We start from the raw sequence: 24298 nt of genomic DNA, 5'->3' as shown, positions 1-24298 counted from the left end.
CTTTTTGTTTCCTTTGTCATCGGTGCAGTGTGTTCTGGTGTCTCCAAGACAACCATGTCTAGAAGGCTGACTGCATCTTTTACTGCCGCTCTGTAGCGTGCTTGCCGAGATGGGCTGTGAAGGCCGGTCTCCAGACGTTTGTTTTCCGTGGGTTTTCTGGGCAGTACATACTTCACCTGCCTTCTTGGGCTTTAGTTTTATTGCAAGAATTGAGCTCTGGTTTATCGGTTTGAAAGGTATTACTTTGGGTCGTCCCAGCTCATCTTTCTGTGAATATTGCAGTGAGCAGTTGGGGTGTTCTCAGTGCGGCCTGCAACAATGCCGGCTTTCTTTGCATGTCAGGCCCATTCTGCATCAGATAATAGTGCCTTCCTGCCGCTGAATAAAGATGTACTGAGTCTGCTGTTCTGCCTGCTCTTTGTTGCCCCTGTGTGCCTTTCTCATGAACGATTGCTCGTTGAAAATTTAAGTAGAGGCGGTCAAAATAGTACTTACAGTTTTAGGATTTCTCTGCAGTTCTCTGTCGCGGTTTTCAGATTTGGGTGGGGGGAAAGTGCTGGTGGTACGTGTTCTCAGAGCAGTAACATTATAATCCTGTTCCAGCATTTTTCTGCCCCAGAACTGTGGCCTCTGTAGCTCTTTTTGTGTAAAGTACTTCTCTGCCACATTGTGTAGAGAAAACTAGTGATGAAAAAGCATTTTCAGGGGCAGCACATGTTGTCTCCTGTGAGGCCAGAGGCTTTGAGAATTACAGTTGCTCTGATTTCTTAAAATTGTCTAGGAGAAGTTGGATCCAAGACTAGTCCCTTGTAGTTAAAGGGAAGAGTAGTTAAAGATACCTAATAATTTCTGGGGTTTAGGTTTAACATTGTCATTTAACTGCAACAGTTGAGAACAGCATCCCATCCCTGCAGTGGGCCTTGTCAAGGTGGTTAGCATGGACATCTGTAGGAGTAAAGCAGCTGTTTTTCCTACTGCTGATTGTCGGAGATAAGACCCATTTGCTGAGACAAAACAAAAAAAAAATAAAAGAAATTTCTCTCATGGCAAATTTCAGCCTGAGTGACTGCAATTTTGTTCTGTTGGCAACCCCAATGTACTACAAAAATACATAGCTAAATTAAGATTTCCCAACATGTATAAATACATATAATATGTTGGGAAATCTTAATTTGACATATTTGTATATGTTGGGAAATCTTAATTAAAGATCTTCTGTCAATTTTGCTTATCTTATCTATGCTTTCAGATCCATCTCATATTCTAAAGATGTTATATTGATTCAGTTTTCGTTGTAGACCATTAATTTCAAAATCCAGCATCCTAAAGATAAATTGACTTCTGTAAACACTGTTCTGGTATAGTTGAAAGGATAAGCACGGACTTGCCTAGAGGTAGTAAGAAAGGCCTAGGAATAAGTCAATATTAGTGGAGCTGCAGCCTATAGTAGCATGAAGGAGAGTAACCTGATATGTATGATCAGGGCCATAACTAACTTGGCAGATGCATTTCCTCCGTCCCCACATGTGGATACTGAGACTCAGTTGTGTATTTCCTTAGCAGTCTCTGTTGAGAAACACTTGTTCTGTTTTTCTGCTGACTGCACCAGGTCTGTGCAGAGCAGCCTAACTGAGGGGCAGGGGGATTCACTAGCAAGGAGGGGGGAGAGCAGTGCATGCGTAATGCTTTGTCAGCCTTTATTTTCCCTCCTTTTCCGTTACTGATGAAACGTTAGGAAAAGCTACCATTTGATGGAAAGATCCAGGCAGTACAAAGGGTGTTGTAGCTCCTTTTCATTTCCTTAAGATGCAGTCTTGTAGTCCTCATGCATACCAAACTCTTCCAAATCAATACAAGTATACAGTACAAAGAGGTTTCTGGTGTCTACTTGTTTCCCTTCAGCACTTTCTTTGCAAATACAGTGACTTTACTATGGAAAAGGTGGTCTTTGGTTGCTGATATTTTATTCATTTATTAAGTGGCAATTTGAGATGTCTGTCCTGTCCAGAAATGTATTTGTTTAACTTTCAAATGAAAACAGAAATTAAAATCCATTGCTTTTTTTTTTTCTATTAGCTGTCTCCTCATTTTTTTTTCTCTTAAACAAGGATAAGTAAGATTACTTTAATGATTGTTTGTTTGTTTGTTGAAAACAGCACGAACTCAAATATCCAGTAGAGGCCATCCAATAAATTTAACAGACCAGTGCAGTAAATAATGCCCAGAAGTCAGGGAAGAGGCTTATTACAGATTTTACAGGTTTTTAGAGTTTTATATAGACTTGTAAGAACTCCAGATTGATTTGATTGGACTTACTCCATTAACAAGCTATGGCTGATTGGTTCCATTGGAACAAGCTTTTCAGGTCTTGCCTAAATTCACCCTAATATTGTGGCTGCCTGGTTTTAGTTATTCAGTTGAACAATAAATCATTTGTTTAGTGTCCATGTAATGTTTTTAGTAAATTGGCTGATGTGAGCAGAGTTACTTAATGATGAAGATACTGAAACTATAATTAGTTTTAATCTACTGTGCACTATCAAAACCTAAAGGACAAAACAGAGTCTTTTCTCAGAGTTAATGTTGGTAGTTGCACTTAATAGTCACAATTTATAATCTGTTAAATTAATCATTTCTGTGTATCATGTTAAATGAACATTTTCATTTTGAAAGGTGGATTGTTCCTCGCTGTAGATGGTTCAGTGTTAACCCAAGTCACCTTCTTATTCTTCAAAAATGTAATATTTTACAGTTGACCTTAGTTCTAGCAATATTGACAAAAATGCACTTTTGCCTAGATAAGGGTTGGAGCTAGAGATAAAATGGTTGTTCAGGGTTATTACTGAAATTCCCTGTAGTCCCCAGCTGTGTTGTAATTTCGTATTTAACATGCGATAGCAGTGCGACATAAACTACATTAATGGCCCATAAATAAATTCAAAAAATCCATGTTTCTGTTGCTGTTGTTGTTAATGCCTGCTAGTGGGCACTGTCACTTAAGTTCTGCCAAGCTGTAAACGAAATTCTTTTTCAGCAATTTATAGCTTCCTTCAGCTTCCCATACAAATGTTTAGCCTCAGAGAGATTTGCTCACCAGGCATCTATGTGGCATCATGTTTTTCTATGAAGATTAAGGCAAATTCTTGTTCAAACGGTAAACCATAGCAAAAGCAGCTTGCTAAACAGCATTGGAAGGATTTGTTTGCCTGCTCTTTGTTTGGTTTTTGGACTGGCATGCTTAATACTATTTCTGGACATGTTACATGGAGTGATGGGGAGGGGGAGAGAGAAAAATCTAAGTGTGCCACACATAGCATAACACTTGCCAAACTTGATAAGTGAACAGCCCCAGAGCTCAGTCTGATTTCCCCAGACACCAGTCAAGTACAAACGCTTTTATAGCTCTCGCAGCCCAAGGCAAGCTGGAAGGAATTACCGCCCCTCCCAGTCCAAAGCCAGTTGCGCAGTAAACAAAACAGTCGCTAAACAATTTGCTGCCCTTGATATTTTGCTGACCTGCACGACCCCTCGTTTCGCCGATGTGGCGGAGCTGCTCCTGCAGCAGCTCCCTGGTCCCCGTGTCATTTCGCATTTTGTTCTCGAGCTGTGTGTCCCTGTGTCCAAGCATTACCTCCTGCTCAGAGGGGAGGCTGAGATCACTTCTCGTGCCTGAGAAGACAGAGGTCTGGAAGGATTACAGGAGGAGCAGGAGCTTTGCTTATCACTGAGGCTCAGCTCTTACCTTGTGCAGCTGCTGGGGCTCAGCCTGGTAGGGGCAGCAATTGCTCCCTCCTGTCCCTCCTTCTGCACGGGTCAGGAAACATCTTCAGGTCCACCAGGAAGGGATGTTCCTATGGGTTACACAGTGAGGCAGCACTAACGGGGGCAGCAAGAGATCTTACGTCCAGTTCTCCTTCACTGGATATTTACTTCAGATCATGTTCTGTAGTAGGTGTGTTTGAAGCCGCCAGTAATGTTATTTCTTGTCCTTTGCTGAATTTATCATCTCCTTATTCACTGTAAGGAGAGGAAATGGTCAAATTGTTATTACCTATGTACCGTGTTCATGAGGAGACAAGAAATGGAGACTTGGCTCTTGGTCCAGTAAACAAAATGTAATAAAGTGCTGTTGCAGGAACATAAATATGCCTTTTAAAAAATATGGTAAATGTAATTTTGGAATGCAGCAATATTTTACAGCCCTGAATTAAACAGTATTGAAGCCATGTTTAGTTTCGATGAGCCAATCCTCTAATTCAAAGTTACACATTTGTTGACAAGGCCTTGTGAATATATTTCAGACTCAAATGAAAAATGTACAGAAGAATGGCTTCTTTCTATAGGAACAAAACAACAACAACAACAAAAAAAGCCTTCTCCTGTTCGTGACCACAACCAAGAAAAGCATGAAATACTATTAATAAATATTTTTTAGATCAGAACTACTACCTGATTGAAAAGACGCTTAGGGAAAGATAAATCCTTTCCATTTCCATCTAGAGGAAGGACATAGCTTTCTTTTCTTAAACATTCCTTTTACCTGTCAGGTCAATGAGTATCACAGGCTCAACTACGCTTTTGTCCTGATGAGGCTACCAAGACAGAATGTTCCTGTTTGACAGGAGAGGAAGCATTTACATGAATCATACGCATTTATTTTATTTTTTTAAATAGGAAGAAAAAGATTATTTTAAGTAGTTAAGTGCTGACAGGTTTTCAGGACAGTGTGGGTTGGCTTTGTCATCATTCATTTTTGAATTACTCAGTTTTATTTTCCAACTTTTCTTTACCTTTGGTATTTTTATCCGTATGTGGACAGAGGGACATAACCAAGCTGTGCTGGATATATAGTAGTGTCAAGAGAGATGTGCCTATCAGTAGCTTTGCACATATACCTTTCTTTGGTTTTGCCAGTATGTTTGTGCAGTCATCTGGTGGATGGAATAAACATCAGTAGAACACGTTCCCTTTCACATATTTGCATTTATAAGTAACTCATGTTGGATTAGCTATATGGAAGTGGTGATGTAGTGCTCTAACGTGTTAGATTTTCTTTTTTTATTTTAAGGCTTCGTTTCTAGTAAACACACCTCCACTGGAAAGGAGGGCTAGTTGGATGGCACTAGAAGACTCATCATGTTCCCGTAGACTGTTTTGTGCAGTCTGCTGGTGTGGTAAGGGTCAGCTGGGTCAAAGGGAAGAGCGCCCACTTCAGTGATGCTTTCTGATTCCTGTGTGAAAGTTTTCTGAATTTAGGTCTCACCTGCGTGTTAGAATGGCTTTCAGAATTGTTTCTGAACCTTTTATAAAAATGACGTGAGTTACGTTCACTTGTCAGCTGTCGTTACATAAGAGCATCTCCAGTTGTGGTGGGGAAGACTCAGTTGACAGAACAGTGGAAAGAAGTGATGTGTCCCTTCTTCTCTCCCAAAATACCTAATATGCCGTAAGCCATCGTAGGTGAGGAACATCCATTTCCTAAGACACTGCTGTTTCTCTTGGCTCTGCTTCACTGCATCAAGATTTTGGAAAGACCATCTGAGTTTGCTACCTTTGGAGCTTGAGTTTGTTTTTTTATTATCTCCCTTAAGTTTGGGAGAATAAGAGACATCTTATTGGCACCTAGGAGACGAGGACCTACATGGCAGTAGTATTATCCTGAGCAACATGGACACATTTTATGGAAAATACTGCTTGGAGACATCTAGGTGGAAAACGTGAAGGCAGAGAATCAGGTTGTGTCATATGTAGAAGGCAGCTTAGGAAAAGGCATGGTGGAGACAGGGTGTTTTAAAGGAAGGGAGATAGCATTAAGACAGCATAGCAGTACTTAGCAAAAGAGCAGAAATCTGTCAGACGTGAACATAAGCTAAAGTTAAAGCAAAGCTATGCAGCTGTACATAAGGAAGTTGAATGTGATTTGTAGATAGATTGAATGCAATTACCAATTTTTATCTTGAGGGCTTGTTAAGTACTACAGATTAAACACAATTGCATGGCTAAAATATCAGATGTGTCAAGTTATTCTGTTTCCTTGGACTACAGAGAAAAATATTGCAGTATTGAAAATATACAGCAACAAAGGAGTTGAACAAAAAGTAAACTTGCTTGAAGATTAGTGCTTCTGATTAGTTAGTGATAGCAGTTTTCAGAAAATGATTAGTTACGTTTACAATGGGCAAAATGCCAACAGTGGCACATTTAAAGTGGTATCTGCACATTTTAAAAGGAAGACAAATGCTGTAGTGAATTTAAGCAAAAAGTTATTTCTAAGAAATAGCAGCCATACTGCATGCTTGTGAGCCAGAAGTATTTGTAATTTAACTCAAATGCCTTTCTCCATACACAAGTTACTCTATAACTCATCTGTGGCATCATTTGTATGTTCCTTAGTGATTTTTCTGATATATGACAATAGTAAGCACAGAACTGTTGAGACCTTCACATTAATATTATTGTCTTATGATGTCATAGTCTGTTGTCTTTTGTAACATCTTGAAGTTATGTATGCAGAATACAAGGATTACTGAGAAATTGATGTGATTTCTAAATAGAGTTCAATTTTCAGATCTTTGCTTTCTCTTGGCAGCATATCAAAGCAAAGTAATAATGTCTCAGTGCCAGTATTTTAAAATGTAGCTCAGATGTTTATTGTAAGGTCATCGCTGTTAAATTTCACGTGCTGCTTGCTGCTGCTGCCAGAGAGGCTGCTTTTAGTTTTCAGAAACCCATTTCTCATGGGGGAAGGTGAGCTTTAGATACCATAATTTTAGTCTGAGAAGTACATGAAAATAATGCATCCCTCATTTACCGGTGGCATTGTCCGACTTAGTAAGCATTATTCCAGACTCGAGAGTGCTCAGCTGAGATGGCTGCTCTAATAGATTATATTTCTTGCTTACATGTCTGGTTACCTCATCAGAACGTTATGCACCAGCAGGATGGGTGCTCTCCACTGGTCAGAAAAGCAGCCTGCAGGAAAGTCTGTAGTACCATCCCTGTGAGCAGCCTGTCCAAATGAAGCTGAAGATGCCTTGCACCACGTGTTCTGGGTAGCACATTTCAGACAACCACCAAGTGCATCCGCAGGCTCTCTCTACTCATTGGGAAGATCATGTTGAGGGCAGCTGCACTTGCTTAGTCTCCAGAATTCATCATCTTCAATGTATTGTTAGGTAGGATGATATAGATTTGGGTCTGTTCTCCAAACAATGTTATGCATATTGAGAGGAAGTAGATTGTAGTGGAGAGCACCTGCATTGAAGTTACCTGAAATTAATAGAAAAAAACAGAGCCTTGGTTTTCTTTTGGTTTGTTTTTCACTGCAGATGCTTGTTTTGTGTTTGTTTTCTAATTTCTTAGAACACAGCCCTAAAACACAGTGAAATAGATCCTAAACAACATTTCAGCATTTTACTCTAGTCTTTGCCTGCAAGATGGAGACTGGCCAGACTTGCATGCTGATGGCTGTTGATTGCCTCAAACATATGTGGGGGGGAGAGGGTGATTTTCAGCTGCCACTGATGAACATCAGACTCCCAACATCTGATGACAGGTTGCTATTTCACACTCTACAGTTTTGTTTCAACAGAAATTCGGTATGTCGTCTCACTGAATGACTTTGTCTTCTCCCAGTAGGTGAAACTATTGCGTTTATGGACCAAAAGCATTTTCATATGCATATAAAGGCACTTCCTGGATACAGTAAGTGTCTGAGATTTATTGGAGAGGAACAGCACTTCATGCACCAGGAGAAGAAAGAATTTAGCCATGAGCAATTTGAGTAGTCATTTAGATCAATCATGAATCTGCTTATTTTAGCTATCATAGTGCAGCATTTCAGTAATCGTTGTACAAGATGTTTGTAATGATATCTGTCCTATCCTTAGGAAAACTAACAGAGCAGCAACTTCCTCATCAGTGGTCATTATTGTAGGACGTACTGGGCAGTATCTTCTGAAGTCTGTGGTAATGCAGCATGGTTCTTTTTATTCCATTTGCAAACTGGCATTGTTCTGAGGGAGAGGAAGTGAAAAGAGATGTTTGTTCACACAACTGAATACCACAGGTGCCTTTTCTGGGAGCTCAAACATTTGAAGAATATTGAGAGAAATACAGATGGCAGTTGAAATAACCATTGAAATATTGAAATGTTTACTATAATGGGGCTTTTCCACTCAGATTCCTTTTGAAACAGAATATTTAGTATTCTGGTATGTAAAATGAGGCATCTTTTTCTATCAGAATAAGACAGTACTTGGCTTCTACACGCAAATTTAGTTTCAGTTTTGTGATGCATCAATTCTGCAAGTTACTACTGAACGAATGTTGCCATTATCCAGGTGCTCCAGGTTTGATTTGTGTAAATATTTGAAATTATTACTATTTTCATCTAGTACCAAGGACTCTCAATCAAGGAACAGTCCCATTATACTGATCACTGTACAGATAATCCCTGGGGACTTTGCATTCTAAGCATTTGAGGGTGATGCTGCATAATCTGTACTAAGAAACTTAGGATGTCATGGCTAATAATTGAAAAATCAAGGCTGCACAGAGAACAATACCTCACTGCTACTCAACAAAATAGTCTTGACATAGACAGTAATAGGTTAATTGCCACATCCATGAATGAATCCTAATGATGATTCCCTTCAGGAATCATCATCACATGGAGGATTTTCATTGTGATATTTATAACATTAATCTTTGGTCTCACAGCTCATGTAACTGTTCACCCAGCAGAAGGGTGCAGAAAGGTAATATCCTGCTCCAGTCCTTAGGCCTTTCTAAAAGTAGGATTTTAGTTCTAGTTCAATCAGTCAAGCCCCTGCCATCTTCAGGCATTATTCCAATTTAATACAATTTGAATGTCAAGTATCTCGTGTTTTGCACTCGCAAGGCCCACAGGAAAGTCTAGACCAAAAAAAAAAAAAAAGTCCGCATTTATCATAGGAAACAGATCCTTAAATATATCAGAACGTCTGTTCGTTTTCTTTTCTGTTCTGCTGTGGCTAGGCTGAATCATGATTGTTAAATGAGAGACTGTTCAGCCAGGTCTGCGTCTGCCTGTTCCCCAAGAAGGCTGTTACCTGGAATAAATTGCATAAATTTGCACAGCATTGTCTTCGCATAGGATCCTAAAGTATGTCTTAATTTTGCTATGGTTGTATTGAAAGTTGCTTCTTGAATGAAGCCTGTCTGTATCCTTCTCATCAGTCTGCATTTTGTGTCCAAGGATGCTTTTATTTTTCTTCCTGGATTATCCCAGGTGCCATGTTGTGCTGCAGGTATGCTTGTCTGCATTTTGAGAAGAAAACAGTTTTTATACATGTTTTTTTCCAAGCATAACACCTTTCTTATTCCTGTCAATTTAAATTTAAGTGGATTATTTGAGCCTCATAATTTTGTAATCCCTAGAACGAGATGTGCAAAGAATGGTAAATGTTTGTGAAAGCAAGTAGCGTCACTTGAATTTTGACTTAAACTGCATCAGCTGTACACAAGTAACCTCATGTTGATCATTTTAAAGGGTTTCCACTATATAGTGTAGTCAGATGTGAAGATGCTCTTCTGCTTGCAATCAGTGTTTCTCTAACTTACCTAGACTCAGGTGAGCTTTCTGTTAAATGATAAGCTAATTTGGAAAGAGACTCAGGTCTGAAGTCCTGAGTCTGTAGCTCTTTATTTATCCTAAGAAACAATATTTCTCTTCCTCTTTGCTTTGCCTTTTGGGCTGTTGAGATTTGTTAATGTTGCAATGATGTCTCATCTCATTGAGGATATGGTTTAGGTAATCAATCAAGAGGATAAAAGTAATTATTAATCATCTGAAGCATTTGCTGTGTTCCAGTCACCAAAGAGTATTCCAGCACAGGATTATTGCTATTTTTTCTTCTGATCCCTGGACATATTTTCATTCAAGAGGGGGAAAAAAAAGTACTCTTTGCTACTTTGTGTAGGACTGAATACAACTTTAAGGGTTCACTGTGATGATTAAATGTTTCAGGTGAATTTCCATGTTTGGCAATGCTCAGAGATTTCCTACGTCTTTTTAATTCATTTAAATAGGAAGCACTGATACTAGTGCTTCTTTGTTAATTTTTAGGTATCTACATGCATTTATTCCATCTGAGGGGAATGTGACATGCATTCAGAGGAAACGTAACTAGCTCCAGTGAAAAACCCAGATGATGGAAGTAGTTTTGAGTATATGCAGTTAGACAAATTCCTGGCAGTTCTCCTGGTATTTCCCCATCCTAAATTATTCATTAATTAATCAATCATTAGCATGTTACTTTTGCTACTTTAAGTGATGAAAGCTATACATAGAGTGAGAGAATACCCATTTACAGGTTACTTTCACACACATGCACACTTCTTTCCAATAAGAGAGCCATGTTACTGTAGCTTTTTGCGTCTTCCACTTCGTTACAGAAAGTACTTCTGTGGCCTGTTAAGTACTAGCTGTTAAAGTCACAAGATACTTTTTTTTACTTTTAAGGTTAGATATCTGTTTATTATTATAATTAATAAATCTTCAGGTCTGAATAGATAACACTAAGCTGCCATGGCAACCAGTTTTCTGCCCGAGGCCTACTGGACATGATCCAGTGATAGTATAATCCCTGGGATTTATGATTTTTATTGCTATCTAACACATCAGTGTAAATAATGCTAGGCTGTCTCTGCTTCCATCCTATTTGGTAACCGTTCAGTTTCCTGTCCTTTCTTTGTTGTAAAAGCAGTGTTCAAGCAAAAAGGGTGCTTATCTCTCTGCTAAGATAACGAGCACCCGTTTGTTACCACAGAATCTCAAAATAGCTGAGGTGGGAAGGGCCCTCTGGAGGCCATCTGCTCCAATCCCCTGCTCAAGCAGCAACACCGAGAGCAGGTTGTCCAGGTGGCTTTTGAAGATCTCAAGGGATCACCATCTGCAGTCCCTCCAGGCATCGTGTGCCAGTTCTCAGTCGCCTGCACAGTAGAGAAGGTGCTTCCCGATGTTCAGAGGGAACCTCCTGTGTTCCAGCTTGTGCCCGTTACCTCTTGTCCAGGCACGACATTACAAGGTGGCACATGAAGAAGACTATGTGTGCTGGTTTGTGAAGCTGAAAAGCAGCTTCAGGGAAAACTGTCCTTGCGGTGTCTGTAGCAGCTCGGTGCGTCCAAGGAGGCGCATCCAGGTGGCAATGCATCTGTCCCTGTCCAGTGAGCCACCTGGGATGGACTGTAAAGTGTGCTATCAAGCAACGAGTGATATCCTGGGGTCTCCATCAGAATTCTGAATAATAAACAGCCCCACATCTGTTTCAACAATCATTTTTTTCATTGGAAATGGGAGTATTGGCCGGATCACTGCCATTTGTCAAAGCTGGGAATTCTAGTTGTAATACTGTGCAAATACAACATTTGTTTCTGCCAGGCTGCTCAGTAATTCAAGGAGAAAAGACTCTAATTTTATTTTCTTTTTTTCACAGTAAGAAGTGAAATATACCCTAAATGTGATGGACGTGTACTTTTCCCTTATGTTCTGTTGTTGTTTTTAAACTCCTTTGAAGTGTGGGGGCTTAAGCTACCACTGAAAACAGCTGACCTGTTGCATGGGTGAAACAGATCATCAGTTTGTTTGAAAGTATGCATGTACCCATTTGATATATCAGCACATCTTGGCTCTTTACAGAAACTCCAGAAGCCTGCATTTTTATTTAGTTTATTTTTTTAAGGGCAGCCCTCCAGTGACAGGCTCTTTCCACCTAGGTGTGCTTGAAGCCTGAGTGGCCAGCCTGAAATGAGAATAGCTTCAGCACCTCTGTACCTCCATCAGGAGCACAGTTGAATGAGGGGGCAGGAAAAATTGAGAGAGTTGGGGAACAAAGTAAATGATAAGAAAATAAGTTTCAAAAATTAAGAAAACTGAACACCCAGAGACAGGAGGAGGAAGAATGGAGAAGAAAGAAATGCTAGGAAAAAAAAAAAAAAAAGAAACTTGAAGCCTAGAAGGAGGTTGGGGCCAGGAGCAGTTAACAAAGAGAATATATAAAAGCATCTCTCTCTCCTTATTGCTAAAGAAAAAAAAAATGGTGTTTTCTTAAGACAGAATAAAAGGCAACGCTGCTTATCTAGTTTTTACTAGATATTTAATATTTAAGTCATTATTATAGCAATAAAACTGCCCTGTAATTGCTACACGATAATTGTAGTTATTTGTTTCTTACACTGTTTAAGGTCACATAAAAATGAATAGAGGTAAAAATAGGTTTGTGCTAAGTGCCTGAATTTTGAAGCTGTTTTCTGCCAGCTATCTCTAAAGACAGTACTTTCCCTTTAGTCTCCCAGTTTGACTGTTAGGTAGATATTTTTTAATTACCAAATTGGATTTTAGCAGGTGTAGTCCGTTGATGCATTATGGGTATAAGAGATTAGTGTTTAATCCTTCTTTTTATTACTGTGTAGAATGGTATACTTGGGGAAGTATTAAAGGTGCATTGCATACTCCAGAGTACAGAAATGACATTTATTACCGAGTTTTCTTTCAGTTAGCATCCTCTAGGAAAAAGCTCTAGCAGAACTCTGCAGGAGCCTACAGGCTCATCTATAGCAAAACTGCGTTAAGCAATACAGAGTGGAGGAAAAGGGAAAGAAACCTTTTTGTGTTTTAAAACAAAAGCAGTTGTTGAAATAGAAGTACTTCCCCTCCCCGAAGATGCTTATTCTCTTTTTCTGTATTTTTTTTTTTTTTAATAAAGACAAAAGGGGTGTCAAAGCGCAGAAGATCTTTGTGTCAGTGAGTGGTAGAGGCAAGAACTGAAAAGGATCAGTGAATCAGATATAATTTGGACTCTGTTTGAGATACCAGTTCTGTGTTTTGCTGATGGCTGGCATTCCCATTCTGAAAAGCTGCAGAGGCATTTCTATCGAATAGAAAGAACATTATCCCTGTTTTCATTCTGGTATGCCTATTATGACTTTGTTCTGTAAACAAAGAGGATTATGGGAACTGGAAACTGGATTTTATTAAAGAGCTGTGCGAGTCTTTCACTACAAAGGTTAGAATTGGGCAGTTTTGTGATATCTACCTGTGAAAGAAAATACTTTAAAAATAGACCCCAGTGATTGAGTTGGTTGGGTTAATGAGGAAGCAGGCCTCTGATGTAGAACTGAGTATGCTCTGTGCTTTGACATTTCCCATTTGCACTTTGCAGTGCAAGACTTTCAAAAAAAAAAAAAAAAAAGAAAGGGAAAAAAAAAACAAACCACAGAACCCAAAATGCAATTGTACAAATTCAGAGTGAAAAATACATGCTGCAGAAATAGTTTCCACCAACCTGCCATTATGTAGACTACTAGATTGCTTTGAAAGTGTGTTTTAGGAAATATGTGTATTCTTTCTTCTGTCTAGAAGTAGTAGTCTGGAGAGTGGGGCAGGGAAAGGAATTACACTGAATGAATATTCATTGCAGTGACCAGCACATATTAATTTTACCTGTGTATTGTACAACTTTTTGTACAACTTCTCTTACAACTTAACGGCTTTTCTGCAGTACATGACTTACTACAAGCTTCTTAATACCATAGAGTAAAGTCATATATTAATACTAGCTAGACTTTACCTAGTGCCTGCTGCAGATCACTCTTCTGGAACTGCTTTCAGTTAATGAAATAAGCGTACAGTATGAATTAAACCGTAACTGTTGCAAATCATTTTTCCTTTTAATTATTGTTTTCCTAACTGAATAGACAGATGATTAAGCAAACAGTACAGCATGGAAATGTGGAAAGTTAAGCTGCTAAGAGTCAGATCATGAAACAAGTAAAGTTGGTAAATTGCTTGAATGTATCCCCAGTTTCATCTCAGTTGAGACTTTTTTGTGTGATCTGTTTTTTTCCCTTTTGTGAGTTTCTTTGTCTTCCACTTGGCACCAGTCTGTAAAGCTTGTGAAGTCAAGTGAAAATAGGAATTAGAAGCGAATGGCCCAAATTTGGCCCTTAGTAAGTGGCAAAACTCCAGTTCATTTCCTGCCATCCACACCAGCAGCCTTTTGCTCACCATGGGTGAGGGTGGGAGAGTGCAGTGCTCAGCACGAGGTTGGAGGGTTGGAGATTTTCAGAAGCAATTACTGAATTAGCAGGCTTGCTTTTCGGAAGGTGGTAAGCAGCTGCCTTTTGACAGTCAGACTGTCTTTTGAAATGTCACAGGCTGGTTACCCCAAAAAGGCTCAAAATGAGTAGCTTTTTTGAGATATTTCTGGATGATCTGAAGAATAGGATGGTCTACAGTGCATGAAAGTAAAAGGACAAAAGAAAAGGGGATTAGAAAACAGACTAGAAGAACCTATTAGAAACAATGCTAGTGTATTAAGTATCTCTAAGGGATATAATGACAAATTCAATTATAATACAGTTAGAAAAATGCCATTGTCTAAAATAACCTGATTAAATTCTGTATTTATTTTGCATCAGTAACTTCTGTATCTAATTTTCTCAGCTTATAGGTGAGAACAAGACATTTTCCTGATGGTTAGAGACCACTCATGTCAAAAAATCAAAAATTAAATAACGTTTTAAAGCTGAGCTCAAATCAGACACATTTTAAAAGTGCTATTGGTGTTGGAAAAGGCAAGTTAAAATGTAGTTCAGTTCTTTGGAATTCTAATGGTCTGCCATGACGTAAAAAACCCACTTCTCTGACTTATATATAAACTTGAAGGTTATCTATAATTGTAGTAAAGAATTTCTCATGGGCATTTCACATGCCACTCTGGCGAGCCATGAGCTGAAATACGAGCATCTGCACTCTGTTAGTAGGACTAATAGATCACCTTACAGATACAGAAGTAGCCAGTCTGAATAAATTACTAATTTATATAAAGTGTTTTTCTGTTGTTCTTGTTATTTACTGGAGTGTGGTTTTCTCAGGTTTCTCTCTCTGCAAAAATAGGAAGGCTTGTTAAATACGGAGTGCTCTTGGGGAAGGTAGTGTTCAGATATTAAGCATGCAGAGAGCTAGACAGTTGAAGCAGAATGTTTCCATAAAATTTCTCATACTGTCAAAGGTAAAAGTGATATCTGGCAGGTGGTTGTATGTAAGCTACTTTCTTATCCTATTTATTTTATCTGCTGCAGAGTGATCCTGAGTGAATTAAATATACCAGCTTTTTCCATTTTATGATACTCACTTTTAACTGTATTGCTCGAGCACATATGTTGTTAGCATTTGGAATTCGTTGCAATTTCCGCAATGTCCTCTAAGTGAGCCTTAGCCTTGAGGTTGAAGCTTAGGCATAGAGAATAACTTCCAAGGCAAGTAATATTGTTCCAGCACTTTTATGGAATGAAAATACACTTTTTTTATTTATATGTATCTGAATCTTATCTAGAAACGAAATGGGTATTTTCAAAGTGTAAAAATCCAAATGGCAAACTCAACACAACTATCTCAGGGTAAAAACAAGTAACAAAAATTCTGTATTAAAATTCCATATTGTACACGAATATTTGCATGAAAAAATGATGGTAATAGTATAGCACATTATATCATTCTGTGCTCAGTCCTTGAGTCAAATAATTTTGGTGTTATTTGCCTAAGACAGAGCAGAAGAAATCTGTCAAAGAGTGGAAACCAACCCGAGTAGCTTAAAAAAAGGTTTTGTTGTCTGAGAAATGATTCTAGGTAATTGAAGATTACTAGTAAGGTACATGAGGTTAGACATTTATTTTACGGATATTATGAATCATTCATCTCATTAGACATGAGTAAGAGTGGTGTAGCTCTCTAGTGCACTTTAAATGAATTTGCGTGTTTAGTTCTTAATTATTTGTACAGTGCACGTTTATACATATGTTGTAATTACTTCCATGCAAAAGAGTGTTAGCTCGAGGGCTTGTTTTAATACAACAGAGGTGTAGATTTTTGTTTAAGAATGTTGCAGTCAGAGAGGTTCTCTCTCTCTCTCTCTTTTTTTTTTTTTAATAATAATTGTTTTTGTGCAGGAAAAGTCTCCCAAAGTGTAGGATACTAATGACCTTTTCTCTGTAGGGTCTAATGATTAATAATAATCAAATGCCAAAACAAAATAGATTTTTTCTTCTGATTAAAGACTCTGTTTTTGTAAATCCTTGTGCATGGCCTCATTCTGAGCATGTGAATTAATTGCATTTACTGCCATGCTTCAAGGTAGGTGTCCTTATTATTGTTCTGGTATGACCTAAGGTATTTTTTCTTTAAAACCAAAATGGTTATATTTCAGATCATGACTGAGTAGTTCCCCATGTTTTCAAATCAGGCACTTAGGAATCTTTTAAAACACAGATACTTCTCAGAAGATGCCCAAGATACTCAATAGAGAAATATCTTTTAAATCTGAGTTGTTTTTACAGATTGTGGGATATTTGCATCTGATCATTTATGCAGGTAGTGTTCTTGAGTAGTAAAATTAGGTATTTGATTACTCTTTTTACTGCATATAAAGTGACTAAATGCTGTATAATACATCTGGTTAACCCTTTTTAAAATGAAAAGAATTCATACGACTGATTTCCCAACTTGAAGGGACTTTTTGAAGGCATACCCCCCCTTCAGTGTGGTTGTTAGCACATACATGCCTGGTGTAAATAGTCATTATTTTTAGTGACAAAAAAAAAATCCTCTAGCATTTTGGCAAAAAATCTTTGATTAAAAACCTACAGTCAGAAATCCCTCTTTGTTCGTACCAGTTGAATGCTGAAAAATGAGGCAAAGTGATCTAAATCAAATTTACAAGACTGATAACCATACAGTTGCGGGGAGAGTAGCTACAGTACAACCTGTACTCTGTCAAGGTAATTTAATTATGGATGGTTATACTTGAGTATAATTTGTTAACGTATGTTCCTTGTAAAGGGAGAATAATTCTTACAAAGCATTGACAATTTTATACATTTTTACCAGGATGCTGTCAAAGGAAAGGGGTTTTCGGTGAATTTTATAATATACAGTTGCCTGGAGGAGGAATATCAATAAAGTGGCTAGGAGCATGTTGGTTGTGTTTTTGTTTTTGTTTTTGTTTTTTTCCTCAGTGCTGGAGTCTGTATGTAAGAAGATGGGGGGCAAGGAGAGGTCCTATTCTTCATGAGTTGAAATATTCAAAAAAAATATTACGTTACTGTGTGGTACTTCGGAAATAAGTTTTTATAAAATGTTTTAATACCATAATCTTTTGGACCATAATGACTGTAACATTCCTTTTAAATTTCACCTCTTTCAAAACCAATAAAGATCAAAGTTTGGATTAATATTCATTCTCTTTTCAACTTGGTTCTTCTCAGAAGTTAGTCTTGAGAAGAGACAGAGGTGAATCTTACTCTGTCTTCATCCTTTTGGTCAAGACACTCTTTTGAAGAGCAGGTTCAGAGAACAGCCATAGCTGAGATTAGAGGCCGACAGAGGCACAGAGCTATGGGTTGTATGGCTCATTTTTTCCCCCCTTCCCCTTTAGCTTCCTAATGCGAATTGTTCCTAACTGAAAGTTTTGTTTGTCAATGGAGATTACACTTGGCGGAGGCCCAGCTTTCTTCATGCTTGGGGTGTGGGTGGTCTGTGCCTCTGAATCCACATAAGAGCAGTGTTGTTCAGTTCCCCAGTCTCAATGGTTGACTTAAAATATGACACACAGTGACTTTGGAGTAAACTCTTCATAGACATCTCTCATTTTTGTACTTATTGATACAGAATATACAGTTGTGAGGGCCAACTAGTCAGAGTTACCCACTTAGGACAGTGGTTATGATTTTGGGATGCTAGTATGGTCGTTTTAACAAGTAGCTTTATATCCTCAGTTTTGGGTTGTGCATTTTCTCACTTAGCTGTTGCATTTCAGCGTACCGTCATGGTAACCTGATTCAAGTGATGAGGCTCAGAGCTAAAAAGAGAGGGAGATGATGGCTATAGTCGACATTTTGGTGCTGGATCTTATCTGCCTGTGAATTTTGTCCTCCTATATGAACCACAAACTAGAGGCTCTGTTATCTTCTCCAAGACTTGCAGACCTTTGTAAAGCCTGTAGGAAAGGAATTTGCACTTTATGGCGCTGGTAAGCTGGAGCTGAGGAGGAACAAGCCTTAGGGAGCACTATCTACAAAAAAAAATTAAGCTGAAGGCTAAGTGTTTATCAACATTGCAGTGAAGCACTCCCACTGCTAACCAGGAAGACCTGAGGCAACATCTACAAGGAGCCCTAGCAATGATGCTTTTTACCAAGGGAGACGAGTTCTTCCTGGATTCCGCGCTTTGTGGCGCGTGGCGTACATGGTCATCTCCCCGGGATGAAGCAGGCATTTCCCAGGGGAAGCCTTTCAAACAGTGCGAGCCATCTGGAAAGAGCAGTGTACCCCTGCACAGCCCAGCAATCTCAGTACTAGGAAGTTTGACGTTTCATCATTTGTTTTGAGGGGAACTGTACTTTGTCTCACTTCTGTACATGATAGACACCTTTTAAGAAGTATTTTATAAAATCTTTTCTGTCAAGAGGGGGCAAATGGGGGATTCCAGATAATTGAAAGGGTGTAGTAAGGAAACAAATTTTATATGTCATCTGAACATCAGCTTGGTCCTTGAAGTTCAAAGAGGAAAAGATAGTATTCTTCTTAGTATCTTCCTGTAACCAGTGCATTACAGAAGAAAGCATATGATGCATGGCATTTAGTCGTGATTTTTCTTGAGAAGGACCTTTAGGTTTTGAAGCTAAATAGTTTGTGCATGGTTTAGCACAATATAAAAAGTCCAATAACTGAAATGAGGCATAAAGTCTCGTTTCATCTTCACTATGTGCATTTCAGCACAACCTTCATAATGATGTTTTGAACTTCTGTTGCCCATACGATCAAAATATTTCACAATGCTTTAGAAACATTAAAGGATGATCATTGGCTTTAAAACCACACATCCATTTTTTACCTACTATTATTTGCAGTAACCCAAAAGATAAGTGGTAGTCAAAGCAATTGGGTAAAGAAAGCAGTAACCTGTTCTGTGCTCTTCCCATCGTTATCTATACAATTAGTTTTACTGACTTTTTGTTCCAATGAGCATCTTTCAGATGGCACAAAAGGAACTAGGTGAGCTAGGTGAGCATTAAATAAAAAATGGGTAATTCCTAAGTGGATGTATGGATGTGCGTGGTACATGAAGTAGCTTTTAAATGGGGAAAAAAAAAAAAGATAAATAAAAGATAAATGTCAAGTCCTTAACTTAGATTTTCTCTGTGAGGTAAGTATTTACTGCTGCTTCTGTCTTATAGATGAGGACTGAGGAAAATTAAGCCAAGAGCTCATAAGTGATGTACCTGAGATAATAGAACTGAATCGTGGGTTGAGCAAGACATAGTAGGTAATCTTCTAACTGACTTTGAGGTTTCTGACTTACCGTCATTGTCAGAGAAGGCACTGGAAGCACAATTGTGTTTGTGATTATGGTTGCAGTGCAATTAAATCCATTGAGTATGTATTTCTCAGCTTGTGATGATTTTGGCATGACTCGATCTTTTCTTGAGGCTTGAGGTGCAGATCCCTACAGGTGCTTGGTAGAAACAGACTGAAATGTAGTGTGGGATATGGAGGGAAAGGTATCCTTGTTCAAGGGAGCTTTAGGAGGCAGGCAGTATATCTAGTGTTAAAACTTTTCTTTCTACCTAGTATTTCTCAGAAGAATATTGCTGTTACGTCACTGACCCCATAAACTGTGAGACTCACAATTACATGTATGCCATATGATAATAGCAATCAGTTACTTTCTTCTGTTTCTGAATATTTGTTCTTAATTTTATATTCATTTTACATCACATACAGTTCAAATGGGCTGCCTTTTCATTTTTTGTTCTTCATTTTGTATGTGTGTTTTACAGTGAGGTTTCAAAGCTGTGATGGAAACAAAAAAATACACTTTGGAAGCAGTGAGCCAGAAGATTTTAGAATAGATGAAGATGGTGTGGTATACGCAGAGAGAAGCTTTCAACTTTCAGCAGAGCCGACAGAGTTTGTAGTGTCTGCTCAAGACAAGGAAACCCAGGAAGAATGGCAAATGAGGGTGAAGCTAACCCCTGAGCCAGCATTCACAGGGGCCTCAGAAAAGGTAAAGCAACCAATGCCATCTGTATGAATGTATCCCCGGAAACAGGCTTAAAAATAGAGTTTTGATTCTGGCTGTCATGCACCTCTCCATGAGATATTCTACTAATGGGCAAGTACTGCATGTATAATTGTGAAGCTGGAGCCTTAGAAAGAGCTTCTCTCCTGTTATTCTGTAGCTTTGCTAAGGCATGGAAAGGCATGTCTGTTTAAGTATGTAGGATTCATTTATGTTTGAGCTTTTTGTTTGTATAGTTTGAGATTTATACCTGAATTTAAGTCAGACTTGGTCATTCCTTTATTTTAAATTGCTTGAAAGTATTGCAGTATTTATTCAAGCAGTTAAATATAACCACAAAATAAACAAATCTGTGCTACAATGCATCAGTCAAGTTTATTAGATGGGAGCTGTAGATTTGCAGCAGTAGTAGGAAAGCATTTCTGGCAGGGAATATTGGCTTTGTCTTGTCCCTTCATAATCAAATTGGAGACTGTAAATTATTCATGATTCCAGCACTACTTGGTAAGGAAGATAGTCTCCCTCTGCTGGAAGCTGCCATAGGATAAGCCATGTACTGTAACAGAAATCACACCTATCAGTATACAAATAACATAATGTATTTACTTTAGGGAAATAGTATTAGGCCTGCTATGTTTGTCTGTAATATTACTTGCTGCCCGCTGCTTCTTACCTTCTCTTACAAAGCGCTTAATTTACAAGTAAGGAACAAAATTATTCATAGATTAATATGCCTGTTATGGATACACATTAAAGATTTAAGCATAAATTCAAAATAGATGGTGTGATTATGCAGGACTTTTTTCTGAAAACACTTTGAAAATCAAAGCTGTGTAATCAATTTTTTTTGCCTATTTGTTGATTGTTTTTAAACCTTCTAAGGCACATTTTTAACAAAGGAAATATTGCCATTTTGTCAGTCTAGTAAAAGAGCAGATACTTAGATATGCAATGGCATGCACTGTTCTTTCCAAAGATCCAGTTCAGGCATCCCTAACATCAGTAGAATATAGAGTAGTGGAATCTGGCCTTCAGTTGGGCATCTGTTTTTAGTCTGTGACACATTTGATTAGATTAATGAGAAAGGGAAGGGGTGGTGGGGGGAGGGATTTTCTCTTAAAAGATTGGGAAAATGTTTTTGTCTCCCTGTCTCCACCCTTAAGCAAGCTAGCGTGGTTATGTGTGTGCTGGCATCCAAAGGCTGAAATGACTGCAGCTATAGAAGGGAATAGGGAAAGAATGTTGACACCCAGCAGAGATTAATGCCCAGTGTGCAAAGTGGGTCATCTACAGCATCCATCATGGCTGACATAGGTTTAAAATAATTACAGCATTAATTCTATGGGATTTAATAGGGTCATAAATATTTGAGACATTCCTTACCAGTATGTATTAAACTTCTCTTGGAACTCAAATTATATTTTAGAACACCCAGATCTAAATTTAATGTACAGTAACACATTACCTGGACTGAAGTTCCAGCTAATGAGAAATACATAAAGGCATACTATTAAAGTCTGCAAAATATTAACTACTTTCCTGAAAGTGGAGAGTAGTTTACACAGTAGTGCCATGTTATAAATGGTTTATAATTTCATTTCTCCTCCGACATGAATGAGGAAAAAAGAAACAGAATTTTTAAAATTCCGTAGTACAGTAGTAAATAATATTGTCTATTTTCATACGCCATTGTTAATGCAAATAAAACAGTTCTGTTAACACAGATGAAAGCCTTTCAGTCAATTATGCAGTTGTATACAAATTTATTTTATAACATCTACTAGCAATTCTCCTCCTAACACGTACTTAATTTTACCATGTACCTGGGAAAGGACCAAAAGAAAACTGAAGACATCATATTTCCATGGCAACAATATAAGCACAGCAGCCATCTGAAGAGACAGAAGAGAGACTGGGTTATCCCTCCAATCAACCTACCAGAAAATTCCAGAGGACCCTTTCCTCAAGAATTAGTTAGGGTAAGGAATTTAATAGATATGTGATTTCAGTGGCTCTTGGGTAGTTCTGGAAGAGACTTTGTGTGAATGATGTCTTGTCCATAGTCCAAATCTTTATCAGAGTGTTTTGGGCTGATTGCTGTTGCTATCTCTATGTGTAGCAGGCAGGGGGGATGCGTTTACTCATTTTTTATTTTTAAGTTGTCCTCATGCTCCCGTACTGGTGGAAAGTGCTCTAGGTTCAGGTGGTAAGTACCCTGAGGACTTCCTCCTGGTTAAGGAGGATCTCTGCAGGTCCACGTCTCCAGTTTCCTGCACTGGAGTTTTCCACTTGGGGAATTGTATGGAAGTTGGCAGAAGGCAGGAGGAAACAGGACGTGATGGGGGTGAGGGGTGCTGGCTGCTTCACAGGACTGCAGCACAGACTTGGCATTGCCAAAAGTTCAGCACAGGAGGGCTTCCATTCGTGGTACTGGTTGGTCATGATCAACTCCTACAAGGATTTGTTGGAATTCAGCTGAGTATTGGCACAATGGGAATGGGATGGAGCATTGCTCTGCTCTGTTAATGCACTGCTAGTGAATCACCCACTCCTCACAAACGGATTGTCCTTTAATTTTTCCTTGGAAGATGAAACCAAAGTTCAGACTTCAAACAAAAACAGTGAGCTTCTAAAGCGCTGTAGTATTGCCAGTAGCAGATGAGGGTCTGTAGTTTTGGTCCAGAAAGGTACAGGAGAGAAAAAACAGAGTTTTTATTGCTGACATAGTTTTGCTATGGGTTGTATGTTTGTTTTCCTTAGGATCTAAGCAATTCTGTTTGAGGTAAGAATACTTGTATGCTTTGTTTAGTGCAATTCATTCATTTCACAATCCTGGAAATTTATGGACCAGCTTTTTGACAAATCAAAGAGGGCAATTGAAAGCCTCAGTCATTGTACTAACTTTATACTATTTCCAGAAAAATTTATCCAGTTATTTTCACAAGCTTAGCCTAAAGACTAAAAAAGGCAAAATATCTGCTACTGTCTCAGCAGCAGTCCCATCCATTGGTTGGTTGTTGCTAACGTAAATGTTCTCTGTTTGATACATAGATCAGGTCTGATCGTGATAAAAGCCTTTCGCTACGGTACAGCGTGACTGGCCCAGGAGCTGACCAGCCTCCAACAGGAATCTTCATCATCAACCCCATCTCAGGACAGCTGTCTGTGACAAAACCTTTAGATCGTGAGCAGATTGCTTCTTTTCATGTAAGAGTTTAATTTACCATAAATCAGATTATCAAATTGAAGATTAACATCTGCTTCAAACATGACTTGAGCAGCCAGCGTTTAGTTTTCTATGAGACATGATTTGAAGAGTTTGTAGCAGATTTATATTTATTGTACTTAAGGCTAACTCTTACTATGTCTAAGCAGCTTAAATGCATTAACATACATAAACAGTGATTAAATGTATTTATATAAAGTAATTTTAAAAGATTGAAATATGGATACTGTAGCTTATATTTCAAATGCAGATCATTGATCACAGTCGCCTCCACTATTGTGTATTTTTCAAAAGTTTACTTTTAATTTAGCAACTTAAATTAGGGTGACTGCTATTAGAATTGCAGCAGCTGTGATTTGAGAAATGGATAGGAAGAATAACCTACCAATTTTCATTTTCAGGGGCAAATCTAAGCATTTTAATTGAATTGTAAATTAGGTCTGTCAGCTTATGAAAATGATATTCTTTGCTCTAAAGAAATTGACGGAGTAGACCATGGATTCTAGTATTAGTCGAAAAGGAAGCATTGAAGGAAGAGGGGAGACCAAGCTTTGACTTAGAGTTGTCTCTGCTGCTGAGAGACCACACTGGAATTGTTACTGAAGTCACTCAGGTCCTAGAGGAAGCTTCAAGCATGTTGTGAATTAAAACACTCCTCGTCTGGCTCTCTGGGAAGCCATTTGAGTGCTACTCCTGAATGGAGGACATAGCAAGTAGCATTCATGTATAGGGCCTGGCTCTTGCAAGTGCGCAGCAACTCCAGCATCCATGAGATTTTACTGAGAGTTTGGCATTGGCAATTTAAGGTTTACTGACTTAGGAATTTACATTTATATGAGCCATTTCCAGAGTGGTGAGTTATTCATGCCCTCTTGCTCTTTTCTAGTAGGTTTGTAGCCAGAAGGTAGACATATAATGGTTTTCAGCAGGACTGCTTACAGGAGAAAGTTGCT

At 38.5% G+C, this 24298-nt stretch overlaps 1 protein-coding gene across 1 annotated transcript in view; it reads left to right on the top strand.

Moving 5' to 3' along the window:
• The window catches only part of CDH2 (cadherin 2), a 118648-nt gene that overhangs the window by 59341 nt on the left and 35009 nt on the right, over positions 1-24298 (top strand). The window contains exons 3-5 of the mRNA XM_066992894.1: positions 19878-20104; positions 21952-22098; positions 23171-23326. Coding sequence (XP_066848995.1) covers positions 19878-20104; positions 21952-22098; positions 23171-23326 — 530 coding nt within the window. The remainder of the gene's footprint in view (positions 1-19877; positions 20105-21951; positions 22099-23170; positions 23327-24298) is intronic.

This window comes from Anser cygnoides, chromosome 2 (genome assembly GCF_040182565.1).
Source record: "Anser cygnoides isolate HZ-2024a breed goose chromosome 2, Taihu_goose_T2T_genome, whole genome shotgun sequence".
In the NCBI taxonomy this organism is placed as follows: domain Eukaryota; kingdom Metazoa; phylum Chordata; class Aves; order Anseriformes; family Anatidae; genus Anser; species Anser cygnoides.
The sequence above is the reverse complement of the archived record's forward strand: the minus strand, read 5'-3'. Positions and strand labels throughout refer to the sequence as shown.